Source organism: Apus apus, chromosome 5 (assembly GCF_020740795.1).
Source record: "Apus apus isolate bApuApu2 chromosome 5, bApuApu2.pri.cur, whole genome shotgun sequence".
Taxonomy (NCBI): domain Eukaryota; kingdom Metazoa; phylum Chordata; class Aves; order Apodiformes; family Apodidae; genus Apus; species Apus apus.
In genome coordinates, this window is record NC_067286.1 from 19217632 (window position 1) to 19245515 (window position 27884).

The 27884-nt window shown below is 42.0% G+C and overlaps 1 protein-coding gene across 7 annotated transcripts; it reads left to right on the plus strand.

The window, feature by feature from the left end:
- C5H11orf24 (chromosome 5 C11orf24 homolog) lies at positions 1 to 27884 on the plus strand. Of its 7 annotated transcripts, XM_051621284.1 has the most exons (5): positions 15557 to 20076; positions 20261 to 20488; positions 24794 to 24910; positions 26052 to 27020; positions 27146 to 27234. In XM_051621284.1, exons 1-5 carry the CDS (start codon positions 19968 to 19970, stop codon positions 27151 to 27153), a joined length of 1431 nt encoding a protein of 476 aa, XP_051477244.1. In that variant the 5' UTR covers positions 15557 to 19967; the 3' UTR covers positions 27154 to 27234. The 7 variants fall into 7 exon arrangements, with proteins under 7 accessions (XP_051477241.1, XP_051477243.1, XP_051477239.1 ...); XM_051621281.1 differs by lacking the exon at positions 15557 to 20076 and adding an exon at positions 1 to 93 and having other exon boundaries at positions 26052 to 27884; XM_051621283.1 differs by lacking the exon at positions 15557 to 20076 and adding an exon at positions 1 to 50 and having other exon boundaries at positions 26052 to 27884.

A 27884-nucleotide genomic window follows, 5' to 3' on the forward strand; every position in this document is an offset into this window, starting at 1 on the left:
GTGCCTTGAGCGCCCAGACGCTCCGCTCGCGGCGCCGCCGGAGGGGCGGGGTAGGAGGGAAGGCGGTGCGATGAGTAGTCATCGCGGGAGGAGGTGTGCGTGGGGCAGGGCGAGGCTGCGGCGCGGGGCTGGGCGCTGGGGTGCAGGGCTTCTCTCCTAGCCTTGTCTGTTCCTCGCGCGGGCCGCCTCCGCGTGGGTAAGCGCCCCTTCAGTCCCCCTGCTCTGGTTCTTGCCCTTCGCCGGGCTCTGCCACGTCGTGAGTGCGGGTGAATGGTGGCTCGTCGTGGGCCTGGGGGAGCGGGGATGGGGAAAGGCCGTGCCAGGTGAGCATCGATGCCGGAGGTCTCCGAGCGGGGGGACCCGCAGAGCGTGTGTCGGTTTGAACGCTGGCGGGACGGGGTTGCGTGGTGGGGGCTCGGCAGCCGTTCCCGTAAACATAAATTGCAAATCAGTTTACAGAGCAGTTGCAGCTCCCCTATAGCAATCGTGGAAGTAGTAGCTTTGCACTCACCCGTTGCTCCCCGCAGTGCCATATGTGTGTCCTTTTAGATTATTTTGTTCTTAGAGAGGTGGGAGAGGAGGAAACTCGGTTTCCTTGAGAGGAAGAGCTCATTGACTCAGCAAGTAATTCACTGCCTGAAGTGTAACAATTTTAGGCCCTATGGACCACCTCAAAATATGGTGTCTGTAGCAGATGACTTTTATGTATTGCATCAGGGATAAGTAAAAGTATTTTGTGCCTAAGTAAATAGTGTTTAGTGTGTACGATTGAGATTACCTTTATATTACCTTCTGCTTTGTGTGTTATCGTGCAGAAATATTTTTTATCTTATTGTACCTTAAATAAAGGTTTTCAGTAGGTTTGACTGCACCCTGTGCAATGTTAGCAAGGTGTCAGCTGAAATCCAGTAACTTGTAGGAAAAATAAATCCTGTTCTTTGACCAAGCTCTCAAAGTCTAGCATCCTGCGGGAATGAACATCCTATTACAATGGGGCTTGTTCTGGTGGATTCAGTGAATCCTTTAACTTTCCCGTCTGCTGTTTCCTAGACTTTTGTCTTCTAGGATTGGCAAAGAAAAATCCTGTCTCAGGATCTGGTCAAGTCCTTCTACATGTTAGCTGACTAAATCCCTACTAGGCTTGGTCATACAACAGCGCGCTTTTTTCCTTAGAAAATGAGTTAACTGACTGCTTACTGGAGGAACAAACCCATAGAAATAAGAATTCTGCCCACCCTGAGATAAGTTGCAGCCTTGCTGAGTGAGGTAGACTCACTGATAGTGCGCATTTGATGCCCTTTAGAGCAGTTGTGGTTGATCCGTTGCTTTGAAAACTATGCTTATAACATGCATGTTGATTCTGTGTCTCTCACTCAAAAGTACGTTTATTTCTGTATTAATCTTGTATTTATGTTGTCATCCAGTATTATATATGTTAATGCAGTCCATTACGTGGTTATAAATAGCTTAGAAGGAGTCTGTGTTTATTAGCTTTCACATCTGTAGTAGGTGAATGCACTTGCTATCACGTTTGCTGCCTGTTTCTAATTTTTTTATATATAAAATGTGTATATGCTCAAACAATACATATATTATTTTAATGCTTTTCTGAGGAAATTCCGGACTATATGCCTATTAATTGCAAATTCCCTGCTGGATTTATAAACCTATCTGCCAGCAAACAGACTTTACATTTGGTTATCTGCTATTGAAATTCTAATAGGCACATCCATGGAACCTGCAGCCTCTGCCTTCTAAGGGAAATCTCCTAGCTCAGACTCTCCAAAGGCAATGAGAGTAATTTGCAAGCAAAATTCCAAGCATCGGTAATGAAAAACATCACAGATGATTTTTTTCAAAAGATCACATCAAGCTGAAGGCCTGATAATGCATATAAAATGTCTGGCTGCATACCCTGTATTACATGGCTAGGCAGTGTAGCTACTTTTAAATATAGTAGCTGACTTTTTCAGTTGTATTACTCTGATTAAATTTTCAAGAGAAAATGTCACTGGGAGTTCAAGGAAAGGAGATATTTGTTTAAAGCAGTGCATGCTGGAAATGTCCAAACTTTACTTGAAGAAACTATAAAGAATTTGTTTGGGTGCAATTTCATGCTTTTTTTCTTTTTTAAGGCAGGGATAAAACTTTCAATGAAGACAACTTTTAGTATACAGTTTTGATGATATCTACCCATGCTTTGATGCGTAGTGTTAACTGAGCACATGTTCTATGTGCCATCACCCGTGCTTGAACACAGTTTTATAAACTGAAAGTGCTGTAAAGTAGGTCCAGCAAGAGTTTATGCTAGCCTATTTGCAGTGAAAAGTTACAGGGACCTGGATGTAGGAGGAGTGAACTTGTTGCTCCGCAACACAAATGTACCACAGTGGCTGCTTCATCATGTATATTCTGAACAATGCTGGGTTTATGGCTCAGAGCAATTGTGCAGGTGGCTGGGTGCCATAAATGTGGATTTACTTGCAGCCCTCATCTCCGTATGGAGATCTTCTATAATTGTATGTGTGTGCTGAACAGCCGTGCTCAGATCCACCTGCTCTGACCTGTTTCTGCTTTCGTGTCTGGACCCCACGTGTTCAGGCACTGTTTGAGGTTTATTCTTGCCCTTTAATTGTAGCTTTTTATTTGTTAAAAAATTCTAATAGCAAGAGTAATTGTGCACTGGGAGAGCTGGAGGAAAAATCAATTCACTGGCATATGCGTGTAGACCCTTAGCTACTGTGCATTGTTACAGCTCCCTTGGAGAGCAATGACAATCCACAGCAGCTGGCCATTTACCCTTTGAAGTGTTTAAATTGGTATTGTATGCTTTTCTGGAGGAGTTGTTCATCCCTATGAACACAGACCTGGTGCAAAGTTCATTTGTGTGGTAGATGCAATAGCCTTCCCACCTCCCCCCTCCCTCACAGTAACTGCTGGATGAAACTTATGCTGCACAAAGAACCAAACTAGGTTATCTCTCTGGCTCCTTCCTCCTATCTTTAAAAGGACTGGGAGGGCAATAACTCTACTGTGTGTGCTGTTGCCAGATGCCACCTGACACTGTGCTCTGGCTCAGCAACGTTGCTTACCTTCCTGGCCTCCAGCCTTTTCTACAGGTGTAACCATTTGTCATACCCCACCTGTCAATAATGCTCAGCCTGTTTGCATCTGGGAGGGACTCCCAAATGGCTCTTGACATTGTTGACTGGGAAGCCAAGAGATCCTGTGAAGTAAAAAAGTAATTGAACCCTTTCTGTCTGAATTCTGGCAAGCACTTAATGTGCATTCATTCCTGTCAATTCTGCTCCATTGGACTGAAGTTGTGGTTCCCTTTATACAATTTAGACAAGTCACTGGGGCTTGTGAGTTGACAGCTGCAGTGTATGGATGCTGCTTCTGGTCCTATACTTATGATAGTGATGCTGAAGATGAATGCGGACAGGAGCTGTGCATTTGGATGTGTTGTTTGCAGCTCTTCCAGCTTTTGACTGCTGGCAGCCTAAGGAGGTCATCATGCAGGTAAGGTGCCCAGAGAGCTTGTGGTACAGCAGTTTATCCAATAAATGACAACATATCTCCAGCATGGTATGGGGACCTCCTTGAAGGAATGTCTGCATGGACATCGCTGCATGTTGCTGTGAACATCTCATCCAACAAAAGAAAGTGGCAAGCACTATGGAAGTGGGTTTTGATGCTCAGGGGGACCACATGCTTGCTTCGCTGGTTTGTGGAACAGTGCTTAGCTGCTTGCTGTTAGTGCTGTCTGGCTTCCTTGCTGCTTTGGTTCTATAGGTGTATTTGTGGAAACCCTGCGTGTATCTAATGGCTCTGTTCTACTGTTATTGTGATTACCACTGAAATGAATTTTCCACTGGGCAGTTTTGAACATCTGTCAGTGTAGGTGTTAAAACTTCTCAGTCTACCGTTGCCTTTGCTGGCTTTGTTTTTCTTTGCCATTGTGGGTTTGGCTTCAAGGATTAAATCTGGGGTGTCACTGCTGAGAGGTGGAGGTGCTACTGCAGTGACACTGAGCTGGCGCTGTGCAGTGTTGTTGGACAGGACAGGACTGAAATGCAGTCCTTGCAGAACCTGAGATCTTTGGAATGACAGTGTTTGAGCCTGGATTTTCTGTCATGTTCTTTTCTCCTTGTTCACTTTAACTCTTTCAACCATTTGGAAAAGCATATTGGGTGTTTTTTTTTTTTTTCTTGTAGGATAATCATAGAACGGTTTGGTTTGCAAGAGACCTTAAAGATCATCCAGTTCCAACCTCCTGCCATAGGCAGGGGCACATTCTGCTAGACCAGGTTGCTCAAAGCCCCATTCAACCTGGCCTTGAACACTTCCAGGGAGGGGGCATCCACAGCTTCTCTGGGCAACCTGTTCCAATGCCTTGCCACCCTCACAGTAAAGAATTTCCTCCTAATAGCTAATCTAAATCTCCCCTCTTTCAGTTTGAAACTGTTCCCTCTCATGCTGTCACGTTTTAACTGAGGATTGGCAATTAAACCAGTGACAACAATGCTCTCTATCCCCTCCTTCTCCCACCCAGATAGCAAAAGTAGAGACAGAATAGGAGAGAGGCTTTCCGGATTGAAAACTAAACTAGACAACTTTAATTAAATACTACTGATAAAAAAACTGTACAGATATATGCAGGAATGTGCAAAACCCCTATTGCCTCCCTCCACCCTCAGCAACTCCCACAGCACTCTTCTTAGCTGTGAGCATTCCCAAAAAGTCCTGGACCGCTGCTCGAGAGAATGGCAGAGCAGACAGGAGCTGAGGGAGGTGTTATGAGGGTCAGGAACGCATGAGCCTAGGGATCAATGGTGATGGATAGATGAAGTCCTCCCCGGATGCCAGCCATGGATAGAAGAGAAGGGAAGAAGGAGCTTGACTTCTGTGATCCTTGAATTTATACAGAGTGCCATGTAAATATGGGATGTAATTATCTTATTGGCCAATTTGCCATCTGTCTAGTCCTCTCCTTCCTCTGGGAGGGTGGTAGATATGACTCTTCTGCTCCTTTAGTGTCTGAAGTAGCAGATTCAACAAGCAGAGCAAAGTGTCCTTGGTCTCTTGGCAAAATCTATAAACATTCCAGTGTTATCAGTCCACTATCTGGAAAACTTGCTGCTAGTTTCAGGAAGTGTGCTGGTTATAAGAATGTTCACTGAAGAAAAAAGGAAATCTGTAAAAGGAAAATTGGCTTAATCCTGGCTCAAACCAGGACACATGCTATTGTTTCATGCTCTTATAAAAAGTCCCTTCCGAGTTTTCCTGTAGGCTCCCTTCAGGTACTGGAAGGCTGCTAAAAAGTCTGCCTGGAACTTCTCTAGGCTGAACAACCGCAACTCTCTCAGCCTGTTTTCGCAGGAGAGGTGCTTCAGCTCTCTGATCCCTGTTCATGAACTGGGAATAATTTCACTAAGAGGGAATAAACATAGAAGTGTTATGAATGCAAACTGGTTGAAGTGAAATATTTGGCATCCATTTAACATCAAGCAAGCCATTAACTGGAGAGGTGGCTACTTTGTGCATTTGTACTACCTGTTAACTTCCTAATTTCTTAATGTACATCATCCTCTGCTTTGTATGTGATTTATGTTATAGGAACACTTATCTTTCCTCTCTCCTTCAGAAAAGACAAACCCCACAGCAGATACTTCTGGATGTTTCTGAGATGCTCTTAATGATGGTCTTGCTCAATATATACTTTCACAGGAAAAGTAGACCCTGTTGTAGCTCATGCATTAAGCTGGATTTCAAGAGACTGTTTTCATTTCCAGGCCTGGCCACTTCCTCCTGTAGCTGTGCACAAATGGCTCAGTCTTCTCACGTGTGTTTTTCTACCCTGTGAGAAAAGGGAGGGTTGATCTATCTTACCTATGCTTGGCTGTTTCAAACTGATGCCCTGTTGTACTATGAACTGACCCGTGTTACTTGTGCACTTGTCTCAGCAAAATTCCTTTATGTCGTCATCCTTCTGATAAAGTTTCATATCATCAGTGTGTCTTTTTGCTGGCAGTAACATCTGGACTTAAGTTCCCATATCTGATTAAAAAAGGAGAAAAGTCTGTATTTTTTTTGCCATAAGGTAAACAGAAGATTGGCTTATTAAGGGAGTTAATGATGGTAATTTCAGGTGGGTGAGAAATGCCCAGTGATAAGCTGAATGAGGTGGAAGCCCTGGTACCAGAAGATGCAGAAAAGGCAGAGTTATTGAATACCTTCTTTGCTTCAGTCTTTACTACTAAGACCAGCCCTCATGAATCCCAGACACTGGAAGTAAGAGAGAAAGCCTGGAGGAAGGAAGACTCCTTCCTGGTCGATGAGGATTGGGTTAGAGATCAATTGGGTAAACTGAACATACATAAATCCATGAGCCCCGATGGAATGCACCCGCAAGTGTTGAGAGAGCTGGCTGATGTTATTGCCCTACCCCTCCATAATTTTTGAAAGATCACGGCAAACAGGAGAGGTGCGTGAGGACTGGAAGAAAGCCAGTGCCACTCCAGTCTTCAAAAAGGGCAAAAAGGAGGATCCAGGAAATTACAGACCAGTCAGCCTCACCTCCATTCCTGGAAAAAGGATGAAGTGGCTCATTTTGGAGTTCATCTCTAAGCACATGGAAGAGATGATGGTTCTCATGAGTAGCAAGCATGAATTTATCAAGGGGAAACCGTATTTGACTAATCTGATAGCCTTCTACAATGGTGTGACTGAATGGGTAAGATTCAGGGAGAGCGGTTTATGTAGTCTACCTTTACCTTAGCAAGGGTTTTGACACTTAACATATAACATCCTTGTGGATAAGCTAAGGAAATTCAGGGTAGAAAAGTGGACAGTGAGATGGATTGAGAACTGGCTAAATGTAGAGCCCAGAGGGTGATCAGTGGTGCAGAGCCTAGCTGGACACCTGTAACTAGTGGAGTTCCTCAGGGATCAGTGCTGGTTCCAGTCCTGTTCAACATCTTCATCAGTGACCTGGATGAAGGGACAGAGTGTCTTCTCAGCAAGTTTGCTGATGATACAAAACTGGGAGGATTGGCTGATTCACCAAAAGGCTGTGCAGCCATTCAGCAAGATTTGGACAGGCTGGAGAGCTGAGCAAAGAGGAACCTAGTGTGGTTCAACAAGAATAACTGTAGAGTTCTGCACCTGGGAAGGAATAACAACAAGCACCAATAGAGACCAGTAGCTGACCTGCTAGAAAGCAGCTCCATGGAGAAGGACCTTGGAGTCCTGGTGGACAAGAAGTTATCCATTGGACAGCAATGTGCCCTTGTGGCCAAGAAGGAATGGTATCTTGGGGTACATTAAGAAGAGTGTGGCCAGCAGGTCACAGGAGGTTCTCCTCCCTCTCTCATCTGCCCTAGTGAGACCACATTCGGAGTATTGTGTCCAGTTTTGGACTCCCCAGTTCAAGAGGGACAGGGATTTACTTGAGAGAGTCCGACGGAGGGCTATGAGGATAATTAAGGGACTGGAACACCTGCCTTATGAGGAAAGGCTGAGAGACCTGGGGCTGTTTAGCCTAGAGAAGAGAAAACTGAGAGGGGATCTTATTAATGTACACAAGTATCTGAAGGGTGGGTGTCAAGAATGAGGAGCCAATCTCTTTTCAGTTGTACCCTGTGATAGGACAAGGGGCAGTGGACACAAACTAGAACTCAGGAAGTTCTACCTCAACATGAGGAAAAACTTATTTACTGGAAGGGTTACAAAGCACTGGAACAGGCTGCCCAGAGAGGTTGTGGAGTCTCCTTCTCTGGAGACTTTCAAGACCTGTCTGGATGCCTTTCTGTGTGACCTGTCCTAGGCGGTCCTGGTCTGACAGGGGGGTTGGACTCAATAATCACCAGCGGTCCTTTCCATTCCCTGCCATCCTATAATTCAATATTGAGCTAAAATTCTCCATGTCCAAGCAAAAAACATTTACTCTATAGAACTCTACCCACAGTCAATGGGTGCTAGTCTAATTGTTAGCTTAATAAACAATAAGTATATTTAATAAACATTTTTTTCTGCCATTCTGACTTTCTCAGCTGGTGCTGATCCAGGGTTTTTTTTCCTGCTGGGACGAGTTTTCTTTTATCATTTCTTCCTGTTTCTGAGCCTCTTTGTATCCTAACCTGGTAAGCAACTGGAAAGGTGATGATGTTACTAGGATTTCACAGCAACCATGAATCTTCATGTGGCTTTGAAAAAAGCAAGCATGCTCCCTCCTGATTATTATTTTTTTTTTTTTGTCATTAGACCATTTTGTTAATGGATCCAGATGATCTAGAGGTTTATAAAGTGTGCAAAGCCTGTTTAATCTTTCCAGTTACTTTTTATAGTGTGGCTTTTGTGGAATAGTCACAGTGTCTTCCTTGGTTTGTGATACAGATGATGTAGTGTCTGTTGCAATATTTACCCATGTAAAACTGCTAAGTTTGATGCTTTCCATGCCTGGAAATGGCCTTGTTTGCAAGAGCAGCAGCTCCTGCATGGTCTCAGAGTGGTACTTTAGGAACAAGTGTAGGTGTTATCGCTGAAGATGCTCTTAGCTGATAGTGGAGTGGAGCATATGCCCTTGAAGGTTAAGGTTCTTTCTGACAGAGCATTAAGCTGTATCATATGGTAATTAATGCAGTCCATGTGATTGGTTCATGTCTACATTTGTAGAGGCTTCTGTTGTTGAGTTGGTGTTGCAACTTCTGTTCTTGTGAGGAAAGGCTCAGAGAACTATGACTCTTCAGCCTGAAGAAGAGAAGGCTCATGGTTCTTATTAGTATAAATAAATACCTGAAGAGAGTGTGCTCTTTGAAATGGTGCCCAGTGACAGTAGTGACAGAGGCAGTAGACACAAACTGAAACACTGGAGACTCATTCTGAACATCAGGAAACACTTTCTCACTTGTAAAGGTGACTGAGCCCTGGCACAGGTTGCCCAGGACTCCATCCTTGGTGATACTCAAAAGCCATCTGGACATGGTCCTGAGCCACTGGCCAGTGGTGGCCCAGCTTGAACAGGAGAATGGGACCAGATGACCTCCAGAGGTCCCTTCCAAGCTTAACTATTCTGGGATTCTGTGAAATTTGTGCAAAGAGCTTCTTTAATGTCTAACTGGAAGCTGTAATTCTGGCCGAGGTGCCTGTTGCAAAATAAATTCAGCTTGCAGTGAGTAGGTGTCAGTGTCAGCTTCTGACCTCCGTCATCTGAACTGTATGTCCAGACCACTGCTTCTGGGCCTTTATTAAAACTGGTGTAGTCCACATTCATTCAATAAAAGCTGTAGGACTTGTTAATAGTCAGCTTATTGTGCCATGTTAGTGGATCTTAAGTGTGAGAAACTATCTGTATGAGGCAGAAGCAGAGGTTTGTGACGTACAGTGTTGTGTTTAGCAGTGATCGGTAGTATTGGATACTGACATTATCCTCTGACACTTGCTATCATGACACCCTCTGGCAGTTCAGTTAAAAGCCACTATTCTCTCTCACTATTCCATGTTTCTTCAAATCTTTTGTGTGTGTTAATAGCAGAGGCCCCAACACAGATATCTGGAACTTCATTGGTACTTGTAATCTTGAAAACCTGTGGCTTCTTTGTGCTTTGTTTCCTATTCTAATCAGTTATTAGTCCATACAAAAACCTTGATTTGTAGTCAACAACACCTTAGTTTGCAGAAATCTTCCTGTGCCAAAAACCTTTAGAGAAATCCACATATAATGAATACCTTCAAGGATTTTAGATACGAAATATAATTTCCAGCTACAAAAGCTGTGCTGACTCTTCTTGAAGCCATGAAGCAAAGTGACAATTGACACCAAGAATAATTATATTTTTGTCTGTGACACTGTTTTTGAGGCATGGCCAACAGCTTATATTTGCATTGTAGATATGGTAGGTTCCATATAGGATGTCTGCAGTGACCATCTCTCAAATGGCTGGAGTAGGCTTATGCAGTGACTGAAATTAATCACTGACAATATCTGAGGTATACCTGGCTCTAGTGAACACATTTTGGGCAGTGAAGCCAGCAGGGGAATGCAATGTCATGAGTCTGCCAGTGGATGCATGACTTATTTTTATGTAGGTTACAGGTTCCTCTAGTTCTGCTTGACTTACTGTCACATACAAAGTTAAACATATGCTTTGTATGTTTGAAGAACTGCTGCCTAAAACAGACAGGCTGACATGGAAACGGCCAATGATGTTCTTCAGGGACATTGGCTGCTTGAGTCTGAGAAGCACGTGGTTTAGATGGAACTGTAATGCAGATGGCTTTTGTTACCAGCTGAGTTGAAAAGCAAAAGCACAGAAGTTGTTTGCTTTTGGGTTTTTTTTTTGTTTTGTTTTGTTTTGGGGGGTGGTGTTTTTGTGTGTGTATGGGTTTTTTTGTTTTTTTCTTTGCAAACAGCTTCTGCCTGGATCCAGTGTATTTGTTTAATGTTACATACCTCATGTTTAATTCAGTTGCCTTTCTCTCACAGTTAGATTTCCATTTTACAAATTGTATGACGTATGTACTTGAACTCCCCTATAAATACAAAGTTTCCTTGCAAAAATCAGAGCGCTGTGAGTGGAGCTGCCTGCTCCCTGAGGTTCTGTTTATGGTGCTGAATGAAGTTTGGTTCACAGTACTGAAAAAGGGCCACCTGCTGATAGGTGTATAGTTGTCTTGTTGGAATGTCAACAGTGTAGAAATGCCTGGTGGCTAGGTGGCAATGGCCAGTTGTCCTAGACCCGTGTCTTGGGAGTCGACTGAACACTACAAATCCTTCTGCTAAATGAGCTCTTAGGTTATGGCATGTCTTTGGACAAATTTGTTGCCCAAACATACTGAAAACACTGAGATTACAGCTGCAGAGGTTCCTCTGGAGTTAAAATATATGCTCCTAAATTATGAATCATTAGGTATATTCCACAGTGTGCTCAAGCGTTCACCTTTACAGTTGCTTTTGAGCAAAATACAGTGAATGCCATCCAATGAACATGCAGCCATAATACTGGATTTCAACTGTATAAATTATGGCTGGATGAAGGAAAGAATGTACATGTACATATTTATTTCACTATTTCCCCCCCATATTTTTCATATTTCATATTCACATATTTTTTTCATGTTTCATATTTTTTCGTATTTCCAGGAAAGTTACTGCTGGAGGGAAGTAAAGGAAAGGTGCAGCACCTTTAAAAAGCAAACACTGAAACAGTGGGCATACAGTTTGAATGGTTAGAAATTGCTGATGTAGGTGTTAATATGTGGGAAGTAAGAGTTTTCTATCTTTGTCCTTCAGTGCTAGAGGATTTACCAAGCAAGATTTGATGCATAATTCCTCTTTCACTAAATAAACAAATGTTCTGTAGCCAAGAACAGGTTGTGCAGATGTTTTCTTGATGATAACTAAAGCTAATGGCTAGCTTTAGGTGCAGGCCAACTGTGCTAGATAATGAGACAGGAACTCAGTCACAGCTTCTGGTCTCAGAGAAAGGTGCTATCATAGTGTCTTGGTTGGAGCTGATTCTTCCATAAAATGGATCATACTAAGTCTTTTCTCTATTAAAGGCAAACATGCCTTTTTAGTACCATGAAAGGCTTTGTAAAGCTTAATCCTTGCTAAATTGAGATTTGCTCTATTGGCTCATGCCATATAAGCATAAAGACAGATGTCAGTTTGAAAGTCCACACAAAACTTCACGGTTACAGAGGAGAGCTGAGGATTGTTGACCAACATCCAGTGAAAATATTCTCTCTTTTTTTTGTTGTTTATGTTTGAAAGTTGGTGGCTTCATACTGCTGAAGCCTGTTGCCCAGGCAAAAAAGGTGAAAACCTGTCATCAGTTGCTATCTTCCTTTGTACTGCCTTGTTAGAGCACCTTGTGCCCAACCATGTTCTAAAGCAGGAGGAACTGAATTTCTCCGCCTCTTTAATTTTTGGCCTTTTGGAAGTGAACATTGGCATTAGATTTGCCAGAAACAACTTAGAAAGTTGCTTGTCCAGCTTCTTCTGAGATGGCCATAGCCTTCTACAAAGGACCCTTCTCCCTCAAGTCCTGAGTAGGTGTTGGTTCTCCACTAAAGTGACCCCGAATAGAAAGGTAAGCTGAAGAGAAGAGGATGCTTCTGGTCCTCTGATCCACACAGTCACTTAAAAGATAGCTCTGAAGTTTTCTTTGATTTCCTTTGGAAAATTTAAGGGTTTTGAATTATTTTAAGAAACAAATACACTTCCTAATAGTTGACAGTTATCATGCAAGAGCACACATTATGTCACTCTGAGGTTCCTGTCCTTCTGTATGGATGACTCTGCTGTTTATGGGTCAGTTCTTAGGTTTACTACAGATCACAGCTTTTAAGGAAGTAAAAATTGGTGTCAGTTTACCTTGTGTACCTGGCTCTAAACTGATGCAGTTTAGTAGTGTCATTTACTGCTGCTTCATGAGTAAGTGAACAGTCTCTTAACAGGAGCAAGAGCAGCTGAGTGAGCAGGGGTGGGTTTATGGGTAGGAACACCTACAACCATCCAATGGGACTTGCCAACATGCAAGTTGGACTTGTTTGTCTCATGTCCAGTTCTGCGGATCCTAAACTTGCTTTAAAGGATGAAGCTTAAGAAGCTTTGTACCTCAGTGCTGGCCACCTAGGTCCTCATTCTTCTATATTTATAGCCTTTTTCTCATTCCAGACTTGCAGACTCTTGCAGTAAACTAGATTTGGAGCAAAAGGTGGGGTTTGGTAGTCAGGATGTGCATTTTAATTCAAGTGTGAATTTAATTATTGATATGTCTTTTATTTTGTATCTGATTTTCTTCAGTCTCAGCCTGTTCCACCTGTTGATTATTGACTTGTAATGGTGCTCTGCTGCAATCTGATGATACCAAGACAAGTCTATATTGGGTTTTGTTGGAACTGAAATCTTCAAAACACCATTCAGTATATCAAAGCAAGAGGCAGGAGTTACTGCTTGTAGTGTGGCATTTGTTGTCTGTGCTTGAATAACCTCCCCCAGGCAGTCTCTTGACCTAATTAACTTGTTTATGCTGAACTCTCTTTGGACAAGGGTGGACTGATCTTGTTGGTATTTTGGCTTTTCTAGTTCACTGTTCCCCTCATTTCAGTGTCAAACCATATTTTCATAAAACCAGTAGCCAGAAATTTTAATGGGTTCAGTCTGTGCTGCTGCTTTTAGGTCACAACTTCTGGAGGAAGTTCTCTCTTGCTTTTGTTTCAAGTCCAGGTGTTGCAAGTTGAGAGAGAGGTTTCAACTTTGGTATTTCCATATTCTCTTGCTGTGCTGCTGAGAAAAAATTGATAACTGAGATACGCACTAAGGTATCCAAGAGTGCTTCAGAAAATTTCTGTATATGGACCCTGCCTGTCCTGTAAAATACAGACCACGAGAGAGATTATGGGAAAACATGGAGTTTTTCATTTCCATGTCTTAAGTATAAGTTAAATTGATGTTTGTCGTAGCTGTAATGTCTCTTGGTGACCTGCTCTGCTGACTGTCTCTAGATACCCATTGTATTCAGGTAACCCTATGGAAAAGTTTTGGAGTCCTTATTTGCAGAGTCAGCAACAAACAGATAAATAGACAGATCTTCTTTATTGAGCCCACAATGTTTCAGAACTTGCTCATGCCTGTGTGGTCCCTCTTCCATGAATAAGAGTAGCTTTGTACAAAGGTATTTATACTGGAAAAGCTTTGAGGAGCTCAAACCGAGATTATTTTACTTTGACCTATTCAGTTAACATCAGGACTCAAAACTTCAACAAGTTCCTTTGAAACTGAAAAGAGAGAACTTAAGAATAAGGTAGGCAAGCACAGCTACTGCCTTGTTGCGATGTAGGAGACAAGACCCAAGAGCTGGGCTGAAGCATGTGTACAGAAGCTGCCTTGGCATCTGTGGATGTCCATGAGGATAAGGGAGAGGGACAGAAGTTTTTCCTCTAGATTCTGGTGACCCATGGGTTTAAATTCAGGTTGGTGCATGACTTGGAGACTTACTGGCTAACCTACCACAGGGAAAGCCAGCAAGGATGACGAGAGCTGCTGCTGCATGTGATTTTCTCTTTGTTTGGAAAAAATAGGCTTGGCTAAGCTTCCCTACCCACCCTGCAGGATCCCTGCTTCTGCAGGCACTTAAGAGAAACCAAAATCATGAGCTTGCCTCTTATCCTTCTTGATCTCCTTTGCTTTGTATTAGCGCCATGGCTGCAGAGTTCATGTGGGCATCCACTAGGATGGTTCCTTTGTTGAAAGCTGTTTTAATTTGAAACACATGGTATGAAATACCCTGTGTATGATCTCCTGTTCCCCTGGGACAGCTACATGTCTGTAAATTTGCTAGCTGCTTTGGTTGTGAATCAGTAGAAAGGGCCAGCTGTCTGCTGCAACCAACTCTGCTGCCAACTTTCCACCCCCTGTTCACTCCCAAGCCCTGCCTCTGCCAGATGCTTTTATACCACCAGCTGTCCCCTGGGACAGCTCTACATGTATCAGCAGATGGCACATGGTGCTGCACCATCAGAAAAGGCAGCAGCAGACCAAACCAGTGTCCATCCGATGCCACATTAGCAGGCAGAATAGGGTGTCTGTCCGTTGCAGCAGATCACCCTCAAATGGTCTCCTGCCTCTTGTCAGCCCCAACTGTATGTCAGATCCAGCTTGTTGGTCACTGGCATAGCCTGGCTGATCTATCCATGGGATAAGACACAGTGATTTCTAGGCACATTTTCCTTCAATGTTTTTTGAAATAATACTTGGATTTTTTTTTTAATTTTTTTTTGCACAAATTCCTTGACTTGAACATGGGGAGATTGGCAAGACAGGAGGAATGCTTCTAAAACTCAGCAGGAAGTGCACTCTGGGTGTATGTGTACATTGCAGAGTCATGAGTCATTCAGTTGTTGACTCAAGGTTATTCTGATTTTCCAAGGTTATTCTGTAATTCTGGCATGCTTGTTCCCTGCTGAGTTACAGCTACAGATGGTAAAAGTTAACTTTGCATTTTCGAAAGTATGGTCCTTTCCCAGATTTTATTTGTTGCTGTCTATTGTGGTTTCATTTGACTTCTTGTTTCCTTGGGGATGCTCTACAGATGGAGAGGGTAGTGCTCAAAGAGTGAATTTTGCCCTCATGTCTCAAAATTACCTCTGATTGGAACACTAGTGCTCATCTCTTCCTTTGTGTTGTCTCCAGCAGCCAGAGGATGGCTTATTCTGGGGAGCAGCACGATCTGGAGAAGCTTAAGTTGATGCTTTTCTGGGTGTGGGGTGGATTCTCCGAGTAGAAATGGAGCCATATGGAACTGGCTTCAAGTGTCATGGGAAGGCAGAAATAAAGCTTATTGCTTGCAATTATAAAAGGCAGTTGTTATGTTGGGAAAAGTGATCTGCAAGTAGCTGTGACTCTTGTTCTGGACATATGGGTTTGTGCTAAGGTGGAAGAAGCAAAAAAACCCCACAAAACCCTAGCTGGAGGTTCTGATGTTTAATACAGCATCCAAAGCATCATCCGAACTGCATTAAGGTAAAACTGTATCTGATTATGTCTTGGACTTGGAAATGAGCTGTTTGCTTGCACTGTACTTTCTCTCTGTGTATTATGTTTGTCTACTTCACATATTCTGCATAGAGGCATTTTTATAAGTGGCTAAAGAACATTTAAATTTATTTTAAGCTTGTAAGTTTGGTACTGAGTGTCTTCGAGGAGGGATTATCAGTTGACCCCTGAGAAGCACGTGTTTAGTGAGAGAGGGAGCGGAAATAAACCTTTTGTGTTTCAGTGTCTCCTCTAACTGGTGCTGGCCTAACCCAGATAGGCTGCCAGGTGCTTTGGAAGAGGTGAGAAGCATTTGTTGGAATTTTGTTTTCCTGTGAAGCTGATACAGTCAAGTGGGACCAAATTCAGCTGTGATGGAAAGGATTTCTGGCGGGTTAGAGTGAGTGGTTTGGGACACAAAGCATCTCTGTGCACAGGTGACACATGGCTGTGTTAATGCAGCAGCATGTAGACACCGAGTGTAATCAACATTTGATCTTACAGATATATGTAGTTCTTGGGTCAGTTGAGATTAATTATTTTATTTCTCCCAAAAGACTGAGATTGTAACTATAACAATAATAATTATAGTACTTATGCATAGATATAATGTTGCTGTAGCTGCATATCCAAAATGTAATCGAAGTTGTTAGTTCTTTGAGATTTGGATAGTACAAGTACAAAGGTATCACTAAAGGTGGTAAAAACCCCCCTATAATAAGAGAGTACTCTGTGTTTTAATTAATTGCTGTTATTCTTTACTGTTTGCTTTCAAACAGTAAATGCATACATTATTGCACAACCATTTCATTCTCAGGGTCATTTTTTTAGGCTATAAAATACTGCTTCCTGTAAGTCTTTTACCTTGAAAAGCTAAACATAAGCTGGACTCTGATCAAAATTTAAAATTTATCCTTAATGATGTATTTTTGCTTTTTTTCTGGGGGTCAGAAACTTCTTGCTGAATCTCTGCTTGTGACCTGTGAGCTTTACAAAAAATGTACTTAGTTCTGCACAATATGGTGGGACTGCAGGTTGACAAACAGTGCTCTGAGTGTCTTGGTGAGGTACCTATGGTGTCCATGAAGGAACCCAAATTGCTCTTTTTAAGTTGAAGAACTTGAAGTTTAAAGCAAACTTGCAATAAGGTCTGTCTGGTCTAGGAAAATCTCGTTTCCTCCATGCTTTCCTCCTTGGTCCCTGTCTTGTCAACCAAAGTTTTCAATGGTTAAACCTACAGCATATGCTAAGAATGACAGCAAGTGTGTGCTAAAGGCTAAGGCAAACTTGTGGAAGTGCCTTGTAATTCAGAACAGTGGGGAAAGTGTTGAAATTATCTTTTCTGAGTAACACAAATTCATATTATCAAATCCCTGAAGAAGACATGGAGCTGCTTTCCTGAGCACCCTGTGTACCATGTTGCTGGGGCTGTGGTTGTGTCATCTCCTCTTCTGTGGTGATTCTTTGAGCTTTCATTAGGGTGCAGTTGGAAGAGCAAGTGAAGAGAAGGAATGAGAAGTCAATCTGTGCTGTGCATGTGCAGTGAGAAGAGAGAGAGCCTGGTAAAGCTGGTGCTGACTGGACACCAGGCGCAGTCTCTGGTACACTGGACTAGGTGGGGCTGGTGAACTGCGTTTCCCCACTGTTGTCAGGTGAGACTTAGATATATTTTCCAGCTGCCAGGTGGGATGATCCAGGCACTTTTGACTACAGTGAGAAACCTGCGTGTACAAAATGAGCTTGATGCTGAGCACAACTTACTCAAGGGAGAAAGCCACTGGGAAGTGCATGAGCTAAGGTCAGCAGTGCACTTATCCTACAGTCAGGTCCTTTTCAACTCCCCTGGTCTCCAGGGGAGCAGAAGATGTAGAAATGCTCCATTGTTGAAAGTCTTACTTTCAATAGGCAAAATAACTGTTTTTACTAGAGTAAGTAAAAGATCGGGAAGGAAGGCTTAGAGTTCCTTAGTGAACTTGTAGGGTATTGCAGAAAAGAGTGGAAGGTCTTAAGGCAGCTTAAAGAATCACTGACAAAGATATCAGGAAAAGGTGATTTTTAATATAGATTTATGAAAGTGTGACTTAACAGAATTCAGTGGCAAGTTTCACTATTACTTACTATGTGGAAGGAGCTTATAGGGGTTGAAAGTGCATGGGAGTGATTTACACAGGGATTAAGGGAAATGGTTGCTACAGGGATAGGGGAGGCTGAATCGGGGACAGGCTGGAATGATTTGCACAGGGATTAGGGAAAAGGCTGAGGAACACCCTCCTGTTGAGTCATGAGGTCCAGACTGGACCTCCTTGCTTTCTAAACTCCTGCTCAGAGAGGAGTCCAGTTGCAGCTGAATCCATTCCTAGTCTCAGACTTGGTAATTTACAACTAAGGGATTTAAGTGTAGGGATTTCAGTGTAGTGCTTTAATACATTATTATGGGTCTGGTGTGATTTGAAATAGCAACAAATTAAGACTGCTTAACACTATTCTAACAAACAAAATTAAATTATATGATTTTCTAATAAAGTTATAAGAATCAGTTATAATCAATAGAGGTTAAAGTGAAATTCTAAGAAATGTTCTTAACTAAATTGAGCACAGATGCACATACACACACATATATAAAGGCTAACCTGTTAATATCTTCAATTTTGGTACGTAATACAATGAAAGAAGTTGCATTCTTTTCCCCCAGTTACCCAATGTAGTAAAATTATAACAGCCTGATATAATTTGATTTTCCCTCATACCTAAAAGAAGTGGCTGGCTACTTAGTCTTTCAATTGGATGAACTGGCCTCCTTTGTGAGACACGTGGTGCAAGCTACAACTTGGTGCCATTCTGGAGAGCTCCAAGGGACCTCCAGCTTCAGATATTTATAGGGTCCAAGATGACTGACTTTGGTCAGTACTTTTCCACGATAGTCAAGATACAGGTTAGGTAATCTTTGGCAACTTTCAGAGTGCGCCTATATTCTGAGGAGGAGGGGTCTTAGGTTTGTACTGCAAGCAGAATTTCAGATATGACTAGGGGTTGCTGCGTCACTCCATTGCCGTATTTGCACTAGAAAAAAAAGGTACCCGATTATCCAGGTTCACCACTCCTCTAGGCAAGGTCAGAAAGTGCTGGGCTGTATCAGTGTACTGAACCTGCTAGCAAAACAAGAATAATGTTAGGCCCACTGCACTTAACTAAAGTAAGAACAATGTTGGCTGGTGTTGATGTGGCAACGTGGCTTAGTAAACGGGAGTTTGCACCTCCACCCAGGGTGACTAGGGATGCTTAATTTGAGGCACTGCATTTTAGTATCAGGTTTTGTCCCTGTCTTTGACTCAATGTGGACCTGTATGTTGTGTGTTCTTTCTGAAGCTTGGGGTAGATGTTTGTTTCACCCTTATGTTTCACCCACCCACCAAGCAGGGTGGTTTTAAGGCTAAAACTCTGTTACCCTGTTTGGGGTGTTACCCTGTTTGAGTAAGGAGGAAAACTTTCATGGTATGAAGCATCAAAATTTTGCAGTCTGGGAGTCAAAGCTAATAAAAGTTATTTTGAGCTTTCTTGGAGGCAACTTTTTCTTAAATTCACAAGCATGGTTGGGGCTAGAGTTGAGACCTCAGGGTGAATCTTCTTGCAGGGATGGCTGAAGCAGGGTCTTACATGTTACTGATGACCGCTGAATTTTTTTTCACTGTGCTATTTATACTGTTCACCCATGGTGCTTGTTCTAAGTTGTGAACAGCTTTTGTGTCTTCAGCTGCATTTGTCACGCCTCTGAGATGTCATACCAATTTGAGTCCCAACACTTTTTGAAGGCCATGACATTTCTCTTCATAACTGAGGACTAAAGCTGGCTTCAGTGATAAGGAAGATGGTTGCCCTTAAAAACTACTAGGGAAGAAACTTGGTTTGCTTCAGGCTGAACTGTTTGGAGTCTCATATACAGCTTTAAAAAGTCTTGGAAGCAAGAGGGTAAATCCAGGTATAAACTGATTATCTGCTCTGTAGTCACTGTGAGCTGCTTCAGTGACTTCAAGGATGAGAGCCCATCCATTGGGAAAGAGTTTTGTCTGTGCATTGTTAATGAAGAACATACTGCCTATTTATTGTTTTATGTGGGAAAATGAAGGGTTACTGTGGGTATAAATCTTCTTTAGTAATAGCTGATGTGTCTGTGTAATGTCTTGAAATACTGGGTTTTGTTTGTCTTCAGTTTAAGTTTCTCCTCACTTTTCGCAATGAGTGGAAAAAAGCGAAGCAGGAGTCAGCTAAGGTTGATGCTTCATTTTGACTGACTTTGTGTAAAGGCAGGGCCAGGACTATAGTTCCCCGCATTATCAGTGTGCTCAAGCTGATGCAAACCCTTCTGCTGAGTGTGGATATAACACAGGGTCCCAGTGTGAGTCAAAAGGCATAATGTCTGTGCTGCTGTATGCCTATGGACTTTGAGTCTTGCTTTGTACACGTGGCTTTTGACTTGAGCTATTCTCTGTCGGAGCCTGAGGAAAGAAGAGCAAAGTACGCTTTCTACGAGGATCTCGGTAAATTTGAGTATAGTCTTTTCCTGCCTCTGTATGGTTGCCTGTATGTTTTTGTAACACTTACCTGCCTTGTGTATGTTTTCTTTCCTTTGCTGATGATAGGAGTGTGTTTAATAGAACTCTTTTGATATAAAGGGATAATTTTCTTTTTATTTTAAATCAATTTTTAATATGTATGTTGCAGTTGATTTGAAAGCGATACAAGAAAGAATTGCTCCTGAGAAGAGAAGCCTCCCTGCAAGGCTAGCCCTGAAGATGTGGACTGCCATTGCATTCTTCCTGATGATTTCCTTCTGTACGTGTGAACATAGGTTTTCTGTCCTGAAAGGAAGAGGAGTCCATGTAGTGCGAATAAACAGGCTTACAACTGAAAAGCAGTGCAGGCAGGCTTGTCAAAGCCCTGGTGTTTCAGGTGAGGTTCTTGTCCCTTAGCTGCAATGGTGTTTCTGTTCCTTAAAGGTCTCTGCTCCCCTGACATCTCTCTTTAATTCCAGTTGTTCTCAGGTGTTTGCAGTTATGGCTTCTCCGTGCAGTCCTGTGGTACTATATAACTACTGACACCTTTGGTTAAATTGCATCCAGAATAGCTATTTACAAGGGCCCTTTAGCTTCCAGAGCTACACTGCATATGTGTGTACTTGGCGTGCACTGGTAGCACTGAAATGGTGTTAGGTCACTTGTCTTGAATAATGTTTTTTCCATTGTGCCAGATGTTTGTGAGTGGATAGTGCTGTTGTAGACAGCTGGAATTAGTAGTCTTTACTCATTGGTATTTGTGTGTGTTTTTTCTGCCTTAGAGGAAACCAGTTATATCCTGCAACCAAGCACAGGGTTGAACAAGTCTGGGAAGATGAGAGCCTTCTGCTGTCTCTCTGAGATGTCTTTAAAAAACATTACATTTCTAAATGTGTTTATCTTATCTAGGCACATGTGAAAGCTTGTAGCACCTACAACTGGTGATGCTGTGGTGAAGATGAGACCTTGGCTCAGGCAGACTAATGTCTGACTATTGGATTGATAGGAACATCATAAAGATGTTTTTTTTTAATGCACCAGTGGTTTCAAGCCTTTAGTTTAAACATAAGACACCACTCTATAGTGGAAAGAAAAAACACTTTGTTTATAAAGGTGCTCTTTAGAAGGCAAGGTATGAGTGGGTTTGTCTCCCAGGCACCAAAGCTGTGAAAACTTCAGCTTCTGCTTTTTAAGGTGGTAAACCCTTGAGGTATGACACATTCACACTGACTGTGCTGACGTGTAGGGTCTGTAGCACTGTATGTTTGGCTATTCCACCTGATAATTTCTAAACACTGTGCACATGTAATCTTAATCTCCTCAAAAAGGAGGAAAAGGTGCTGTCAGCTGCTTTGTCCAGAGGAAGGACATTAAGGAATTTATTTCCTTGGTCCTGTTGCTGCCTTTAACCACTTCTTTTATACCCTTCATCTTGTTCTCTCCTGATGTGCTTTGTACAAAGCAAGTCCAGTTGAGTGTTAGCTTGGTTGGGCAGAGGGTGTTGAGCCTCTAGACTCAGTCCGTCTTCAGGAAGCCATGCAAAACTGAGCCCAAAAGCATATAAACCTTTTCAGGTTTTACATTCTGTATTAAACCCACTGAAGCAATTTAATTCTGCTTGTTACTTTATGACCAGTCTGTTGCACTATCTGGTGTCAAGGGAGACAGAAAAGATTTGTGTAGCCACCTACAGAGAGATCATCTGGAGAGAAGGACCTGAAATGTCTTTTTTATGATTAGGTATTAAGAGCAGCTTTACTGCTCTCATTTGCCATTCGTACCTTCCCCAGATATGTTAATTTTTGTGCTTTCTTTCATTACACACTTGAGATGTCAGAATAGTTACACCTATGCAACTGCCAGTTAAGGAGCAGTGTTTTTTATTTTTGGAAGTATTATGGTTGTTGAGTTGCTGACCAAGGGAGATGTTTTCATAACTATATTGCTTGAAGAAGATGGAAAAATAACATTCCTAACTTGTTAGACTCTCTTCAGTACATGTAGTTTATAGCCTTGCTGACGTAACTTCACAAATTTAGAGAAGCAGTGCAACTATCACAGAAGAACTACTTTTGCCATTTCATTCACATCTCCAATATGTGCTGCATAAAAGGAAATGATTGCTGGCCTAGCTATTCCAGCACTGCCTTTGAATATTCACACCAGAGACCAGGATGTATACTTGGCAACAATTGTACCAGACAGTTTGACACTTCAGTTGCATGCTAATAAAGGCAGCAAAACTCTCTAGGGCTGGCAGCATGAGTAGTAACTCGAACAGCTGTATGTTGTCTAATTGAAAAACTGATTCGGGTCTCCCAGTGCCTCTAGGGCAAGTGATACACATGAAGGAGAAAGTGCCCATCTTCGCAAAGATTTGAAAACTCAGGATTCCAGATGCCAGGTGAGCATGGTGTACCTGTGTTTGGGAGGTAAGATAAGGTTGTGCTTTTCTCTTTGCATCCCCAGCCTTATTCAGAACTCTCCCAAATTTCTTCTATGGTGGCCAGTCCAGGGCTGGAGAGGAACATGTTGGCCATCTGAGCAGTCTAGCTCTGAGAACAGAGCCACTTGGCCATCCTCTGGAGAAAATAAAGGGAAAATATGACATGGCTGTAAGAATAAATATTCCTGCTAAATACATCCACAATACATCTGCTTACCTGGCATCTGCTTGCTTTTGGGCATCTGTGATTTCTTTCCAGGAATGGTAGGCGTAAACATGAGGGAAACCAGTTTGGTAAGGTAAGATGTTGTCTGCCTATATGGTTTCCTTTCAAAATAACTCTAAAGAGCTTTTATTGTACTATTTTTTTCTTTTTTTCCTTTTTTTTTTTTCCTGTCTCCTAATTGGAAGTGAGCAAAAAGGAGCCACTGGGTGACACAAATCTTGCACTGGACGCATGAGCTGGAGCCTCAATCTATTGTTGCATCAAAGGGAGTACTTATCAGTCCAGCTCAATAGATGTATCTGGTCCTGGGCAGCAACAGCTGGATACCATCCCAATGGCACCAGGGTGCTTTAACCAAGCTGACCCCAACAGTCTCTTTTCTGAACTGACAGACTTAAATTTTTACCTAATGCAAGATAGACTGCTGACTTTTTGTTTTCCCGTACCCAAGAAGTGAGAAACATCACATTTACAGTAGTAGATGATCAGTGGTTTTCCACTAACATAGCTTATTGGGCAAGGAACAGGAGATGGGATTGGGAAGCAGGGCACATCCAGATTGCTTTCATTTCTGAAGAGTGGATTTTAATTTGTTGAAGGGCTGCTGCTATGTCTTCTACACTGTGTGGCTGTTGAAGCTTTTCACTTTATTGCTTTTTAAGTACCATTTTTAATAGACTTTAAATGATTTTAGTCACTTTCTTAAAATTTTATCAGTCAGTAAAATTCTGCCTCTGCTTGTTTCTTTAGGGCTGTCAAAATATACTGCAGTTTTTGGTATAGGGATTTATTAAAGTTTGTATATTTTCTACAAGCCCTTTTAATAACTGTGGTAATGTAATTTTTTTTTAGGAAAAATTCAGGCTTTTCATAACCTTAATCCTTAGTGAAGGTAACTCTCTGCAGATAAGAGCTTTAAATATAGCCATATGTACTATATGGGCATGTTTTTTTTCCCTTTCTCACACTTATAACAAAACACAGAAATCAATTTTTCCTACAGTGCACTAAAGACCACCCACTGATGGCTGGCTGGTTGGGCACACATCTGCTTCATGGCAGACTCAGCACTGTGTTACCTTCCTCTATATTTCCTTGTTACAGCATGTGTCCCAGAAATTAATTGCATGCTACTGTGATATTACATAAAATCATAGCATAATTTAGGCACGAGGGGACCTTTCAAAGGTCTCTGGCCCAACCTGATGGAGTGTACCACCTCTTTGGCCCCAGCCCAGTGTTTGGGTGCCCTCATGATGGAAACTAATAGAGTTGGGATTTCCTGTACATTATCTGCTTCAGCCCCTCAAACATGTAGTAGTCTCCCTGGGACTTGCTCCAGTATTTTAATACTGTTCATGTATTCTGGGAAGCCTGAAACTGGGCACAGTGTTTGAGATGTCTCTTTAGTGCTGGTTAGAGGATGTTCGTTCCTTCCTTCAAAGCTTGGTTATGTTTATGTAGACACACCCAGAAAGAAGTTTAAAGAGATGTCAGGAGACAGACTTCCTGCTGTGATGAGTTTATAATGTTGGGATTTGACTTACTAAAAGACAAATTCTTTGATGGCTTCTGTGGCTAATGTTACCATTGTTCGTGGAATAAAGAGTAAATTTCTGTGTAACTTCAAGCTCTGAGATGAGAGTTGTCACTCATGGGTGATGAGATGGTTGTCTTTTCAGTTTCAGTTTTTCAGTTTTTTTTTTTTCTCATTAAGACATCTAGATGAATGCTAGCATTTAGATGGGTCCAAACTGTAGTGCACTCTATGTCCCTAGGCAAGTTCACCAGATGGGTGAGTGAATTGCTGCCATTAGGAGTGGTTAGTACCAGAAGATAAGCAGGTAGGTAGGTTGCTATATTGATTCCACTGGAATTCCAATCATTTTCACTAAGGCTGAGTCAGGATCCTTGAAGTCCAGATCTTCCAGCTCTTGTGGTTTATATTTTTAAAAATTTTAAAATTACAACCATGAAACAGTGTGTTCAGTATACTGTGTGTAGCGAGTCATTTTCTTTGTTGTTTTCAGGTAACCATCACTGTAATTGGTCTGCGCCCTACCAAAATTGCTGCATCCTCTTGCAGTGTCACCAGCTGAGTGTATGCCAGAATGCCAGAGAACAAGACATCAAAGATCTGCTTGGAGGTAATGCCATCATTTAGGCTTGTTCTAAATCCAGGTTCCTGGTCCTTTTACTTTAAATGCCTGCATTTAGATCTCGCCTGGCTTTCAACTGAGGGAGATGGCTTGTAAAATGCCTGCAGGATGATTCTGTAAGTATAGTCAATTCACTGGAAAAACTGTTTCACTACCCTTGTAAGGCCTCTGGAACCTACATGTGTATGATGGGTCTTTGACAGAGGAACGGTTTCTCTCCATGTAGAAGACATTTGTTTAAGTCATTTGCACTCCACGTACTGTCCTTTGGAAAATAAAGGCATAACAGATGTATTTATATTTTTTAAGAGAAAGGAAAATGTCTTTATTTTTTTTCTGAGATTGCTAGGGTTTTGCACCAGAGGTAGCAGGCTGCTTCTATAATCAGAGCATCCTTAGCAGCAATTGAATATGGTCACTTTCCAGTGCCATGCGCTTCTATTTTAATTGACAGAATAACAAAATGAAGCTTGTTGATAATTGGAAAGTCAGTCTTCTAAAGTATGTTTCAAGAGTTGGCTGTACCCAAGTTGGAAAAGAGAAAGTTCTTTTGGGTTGGCAAAGGTTTCTCTGCAACACAGCAACCAGACCTTTGATAAACAGAAGGGATTTCTGTCACTATAAGTCCAGATCACTAATTATGAAGAAAATTCTCCTGAAGTATGAAGATGTAAGTAGAGATTTTCACTCAGTTTGAGAGCTGAGTATTATGAATCTAAGTGCAAAGACTTTGTCAATGCTATGTAACTTGAAAGCATAAGTCTTCTCAGGAGCTGGCATTCATAACTCTGCTCCTGTTGATAATGTGCTTCTGCATTGTAGCTCTGCTTCATTACCCCCCTTTTCTGGAATTAATTCCCTGGTTGGGCAAATACTAGAGGTCTGTGTCAATTAAAAAAAAAAATGAAACCACCACCAAACAAACAAAAAACCACAACCCCAACAAAAAGAAAACCTCAAGGCAGCGGCTTGAGGTTTCATGTTCTTGCTGACTTTAGGAATGATTTATTCCACTTGTACTACATATACTGCAGAATATGTGTTCTGGTTTGCATGTTGGGGATATGAGGTCAGATTTGAGCTTGACAGTTTTATTCTTATGAAACCCATTGGTTTTCTCTTTTTGAAGAAATTGTTGGTGGGAAGAGGGAAACAATTTTGTTTCATCATCAAACCTATCCACAGAAAAGGAAGAGGATGGTAAAAGTACAGGTGGACCAACACAACGTGGAAAACCTGGTTTTCTCAACTGCTCGGACTCACAAAATTCACTTGAGGCATTTAGTTGAGGTTAAGAATGAAGATGTAACAACAAATGCAAGAAAAATAATTGCAAGCAATGCAACCAGCACCCCAGCAACCACCACCACTGCCACAGCCATAGCAATAAGTGTTACACATGCAGCTGTTCTCACTACAGCTTATGAAACAACTGTCAAAACCTCAAACGCCCCTGGAGATTCTGATCTCCTTGCTGAAGCCGTGTCATCCTCTGCCACTTCTTTCACTTCTGGTAACATCCCTGTTTCTACTTCCAGCAATGTCACAAAGCTTGTGACCACCACTGAAAAATCAGGACATAGTAGCTCTGTCTCAGGATTGTCCCCCACTTCCACTGCTTCTCCTCTCAGTGTAATTTCTGAAGCAGGTACTCCAATGCCTCCAACAGATCAGTTTAACCCAGCCACCACCAGCACTCCCCACTCTAGTAGCCACGCCACTGTTGGAGCTGGCCTGAATACACCAAGCACGACATTAACCACTTTCATGCCACAGGATGAAGGAATGTCTTCCACTGCTTCCACTCATGCCATGGCACTCAGCCCCTTGGAGGATTCACACTCTCTGAATTCACTGCCTGGCATTACATTGCTATATCTAGAACCAGAAGCAAGTACAGCCACAACATCATTGCATAAATCAGCTTACATTCTGGGGTCTACAAGAGGTGCCATGGTTTTAACTACTGCCTCTACATCAAAAACTACTACTGTGGGTGAGATAAAGTCAACATCTTACATTTTTTCAACAACTGTGACCCCAGCAGTTGCACCCAAAACAACAGCTTCAGGCTTTGAAGAAACTCAGAACATGGACAGTGAGTATCATCTCATTGCTGCTGAGCCTTTAACTCAGTACTTAGTGGATAAAAGCTTGCTTCTTGGATTACTTTTAGTTGGTACATTTTTTTTTATAACTATTGTAGTTCTTTTCCTTACACAGGCCTATGAGAGATACAAGAGGAAAGATTACACACAAGTGGATTACTTGATCAATGGAATGTATGTGGACTCAAAGATGTGAAATGGTGGGGAATAAAACAGTGGGCAGAGATATGGAAAGAGATTGAAGGGCTGCCCGACTTGTTTTTTTTCTCCTATTTGCCTATGACACGAACTGAAAGTGCTTCCAAATTTACTTCTGGTGCAATTGAGGAAAAATGCCATGTACTCTAAGATAGAAAACCCCAATTTTTTTATTCAATTGTGCAACATGGTGCTGTGAAAAAGAGTTGTAATTTTTAAAACATCCATAATGCACAATAGGTTTGGCCATTATTTTTCATGGTAAAACAAACCCAACAAGGGATAGGTCATCATCCTGGATAAATGGTATAGTGCTTTTTCAACTGTTTGCAGTGCAAGTTCCTTGTGTTCCCTTTGTTTCTCATATGCTCCTCCAAAAACAGGAAAGGATGCTTTCATCTTTTGCAAAGTGTTCTGAAATCATCAGGTGAGAAGTGTGGAATATTGCTGCAGCAGGGAATGTTTAATCCAATGTGTGTCATGTCTCAGTATGCCTCTTGCTTGTAAAAGATTTCTGTTTATAAGACTCTATAAGCTCTGTTTACTGCTCACACAAGATATCTTTTCACCATGAAGCAGATTACAGTGCTGCTGAACTTATCTCATTTTTGTATTCACATAATAAATGGGGCCCTGGAAGGGCATACCTTGTTGCA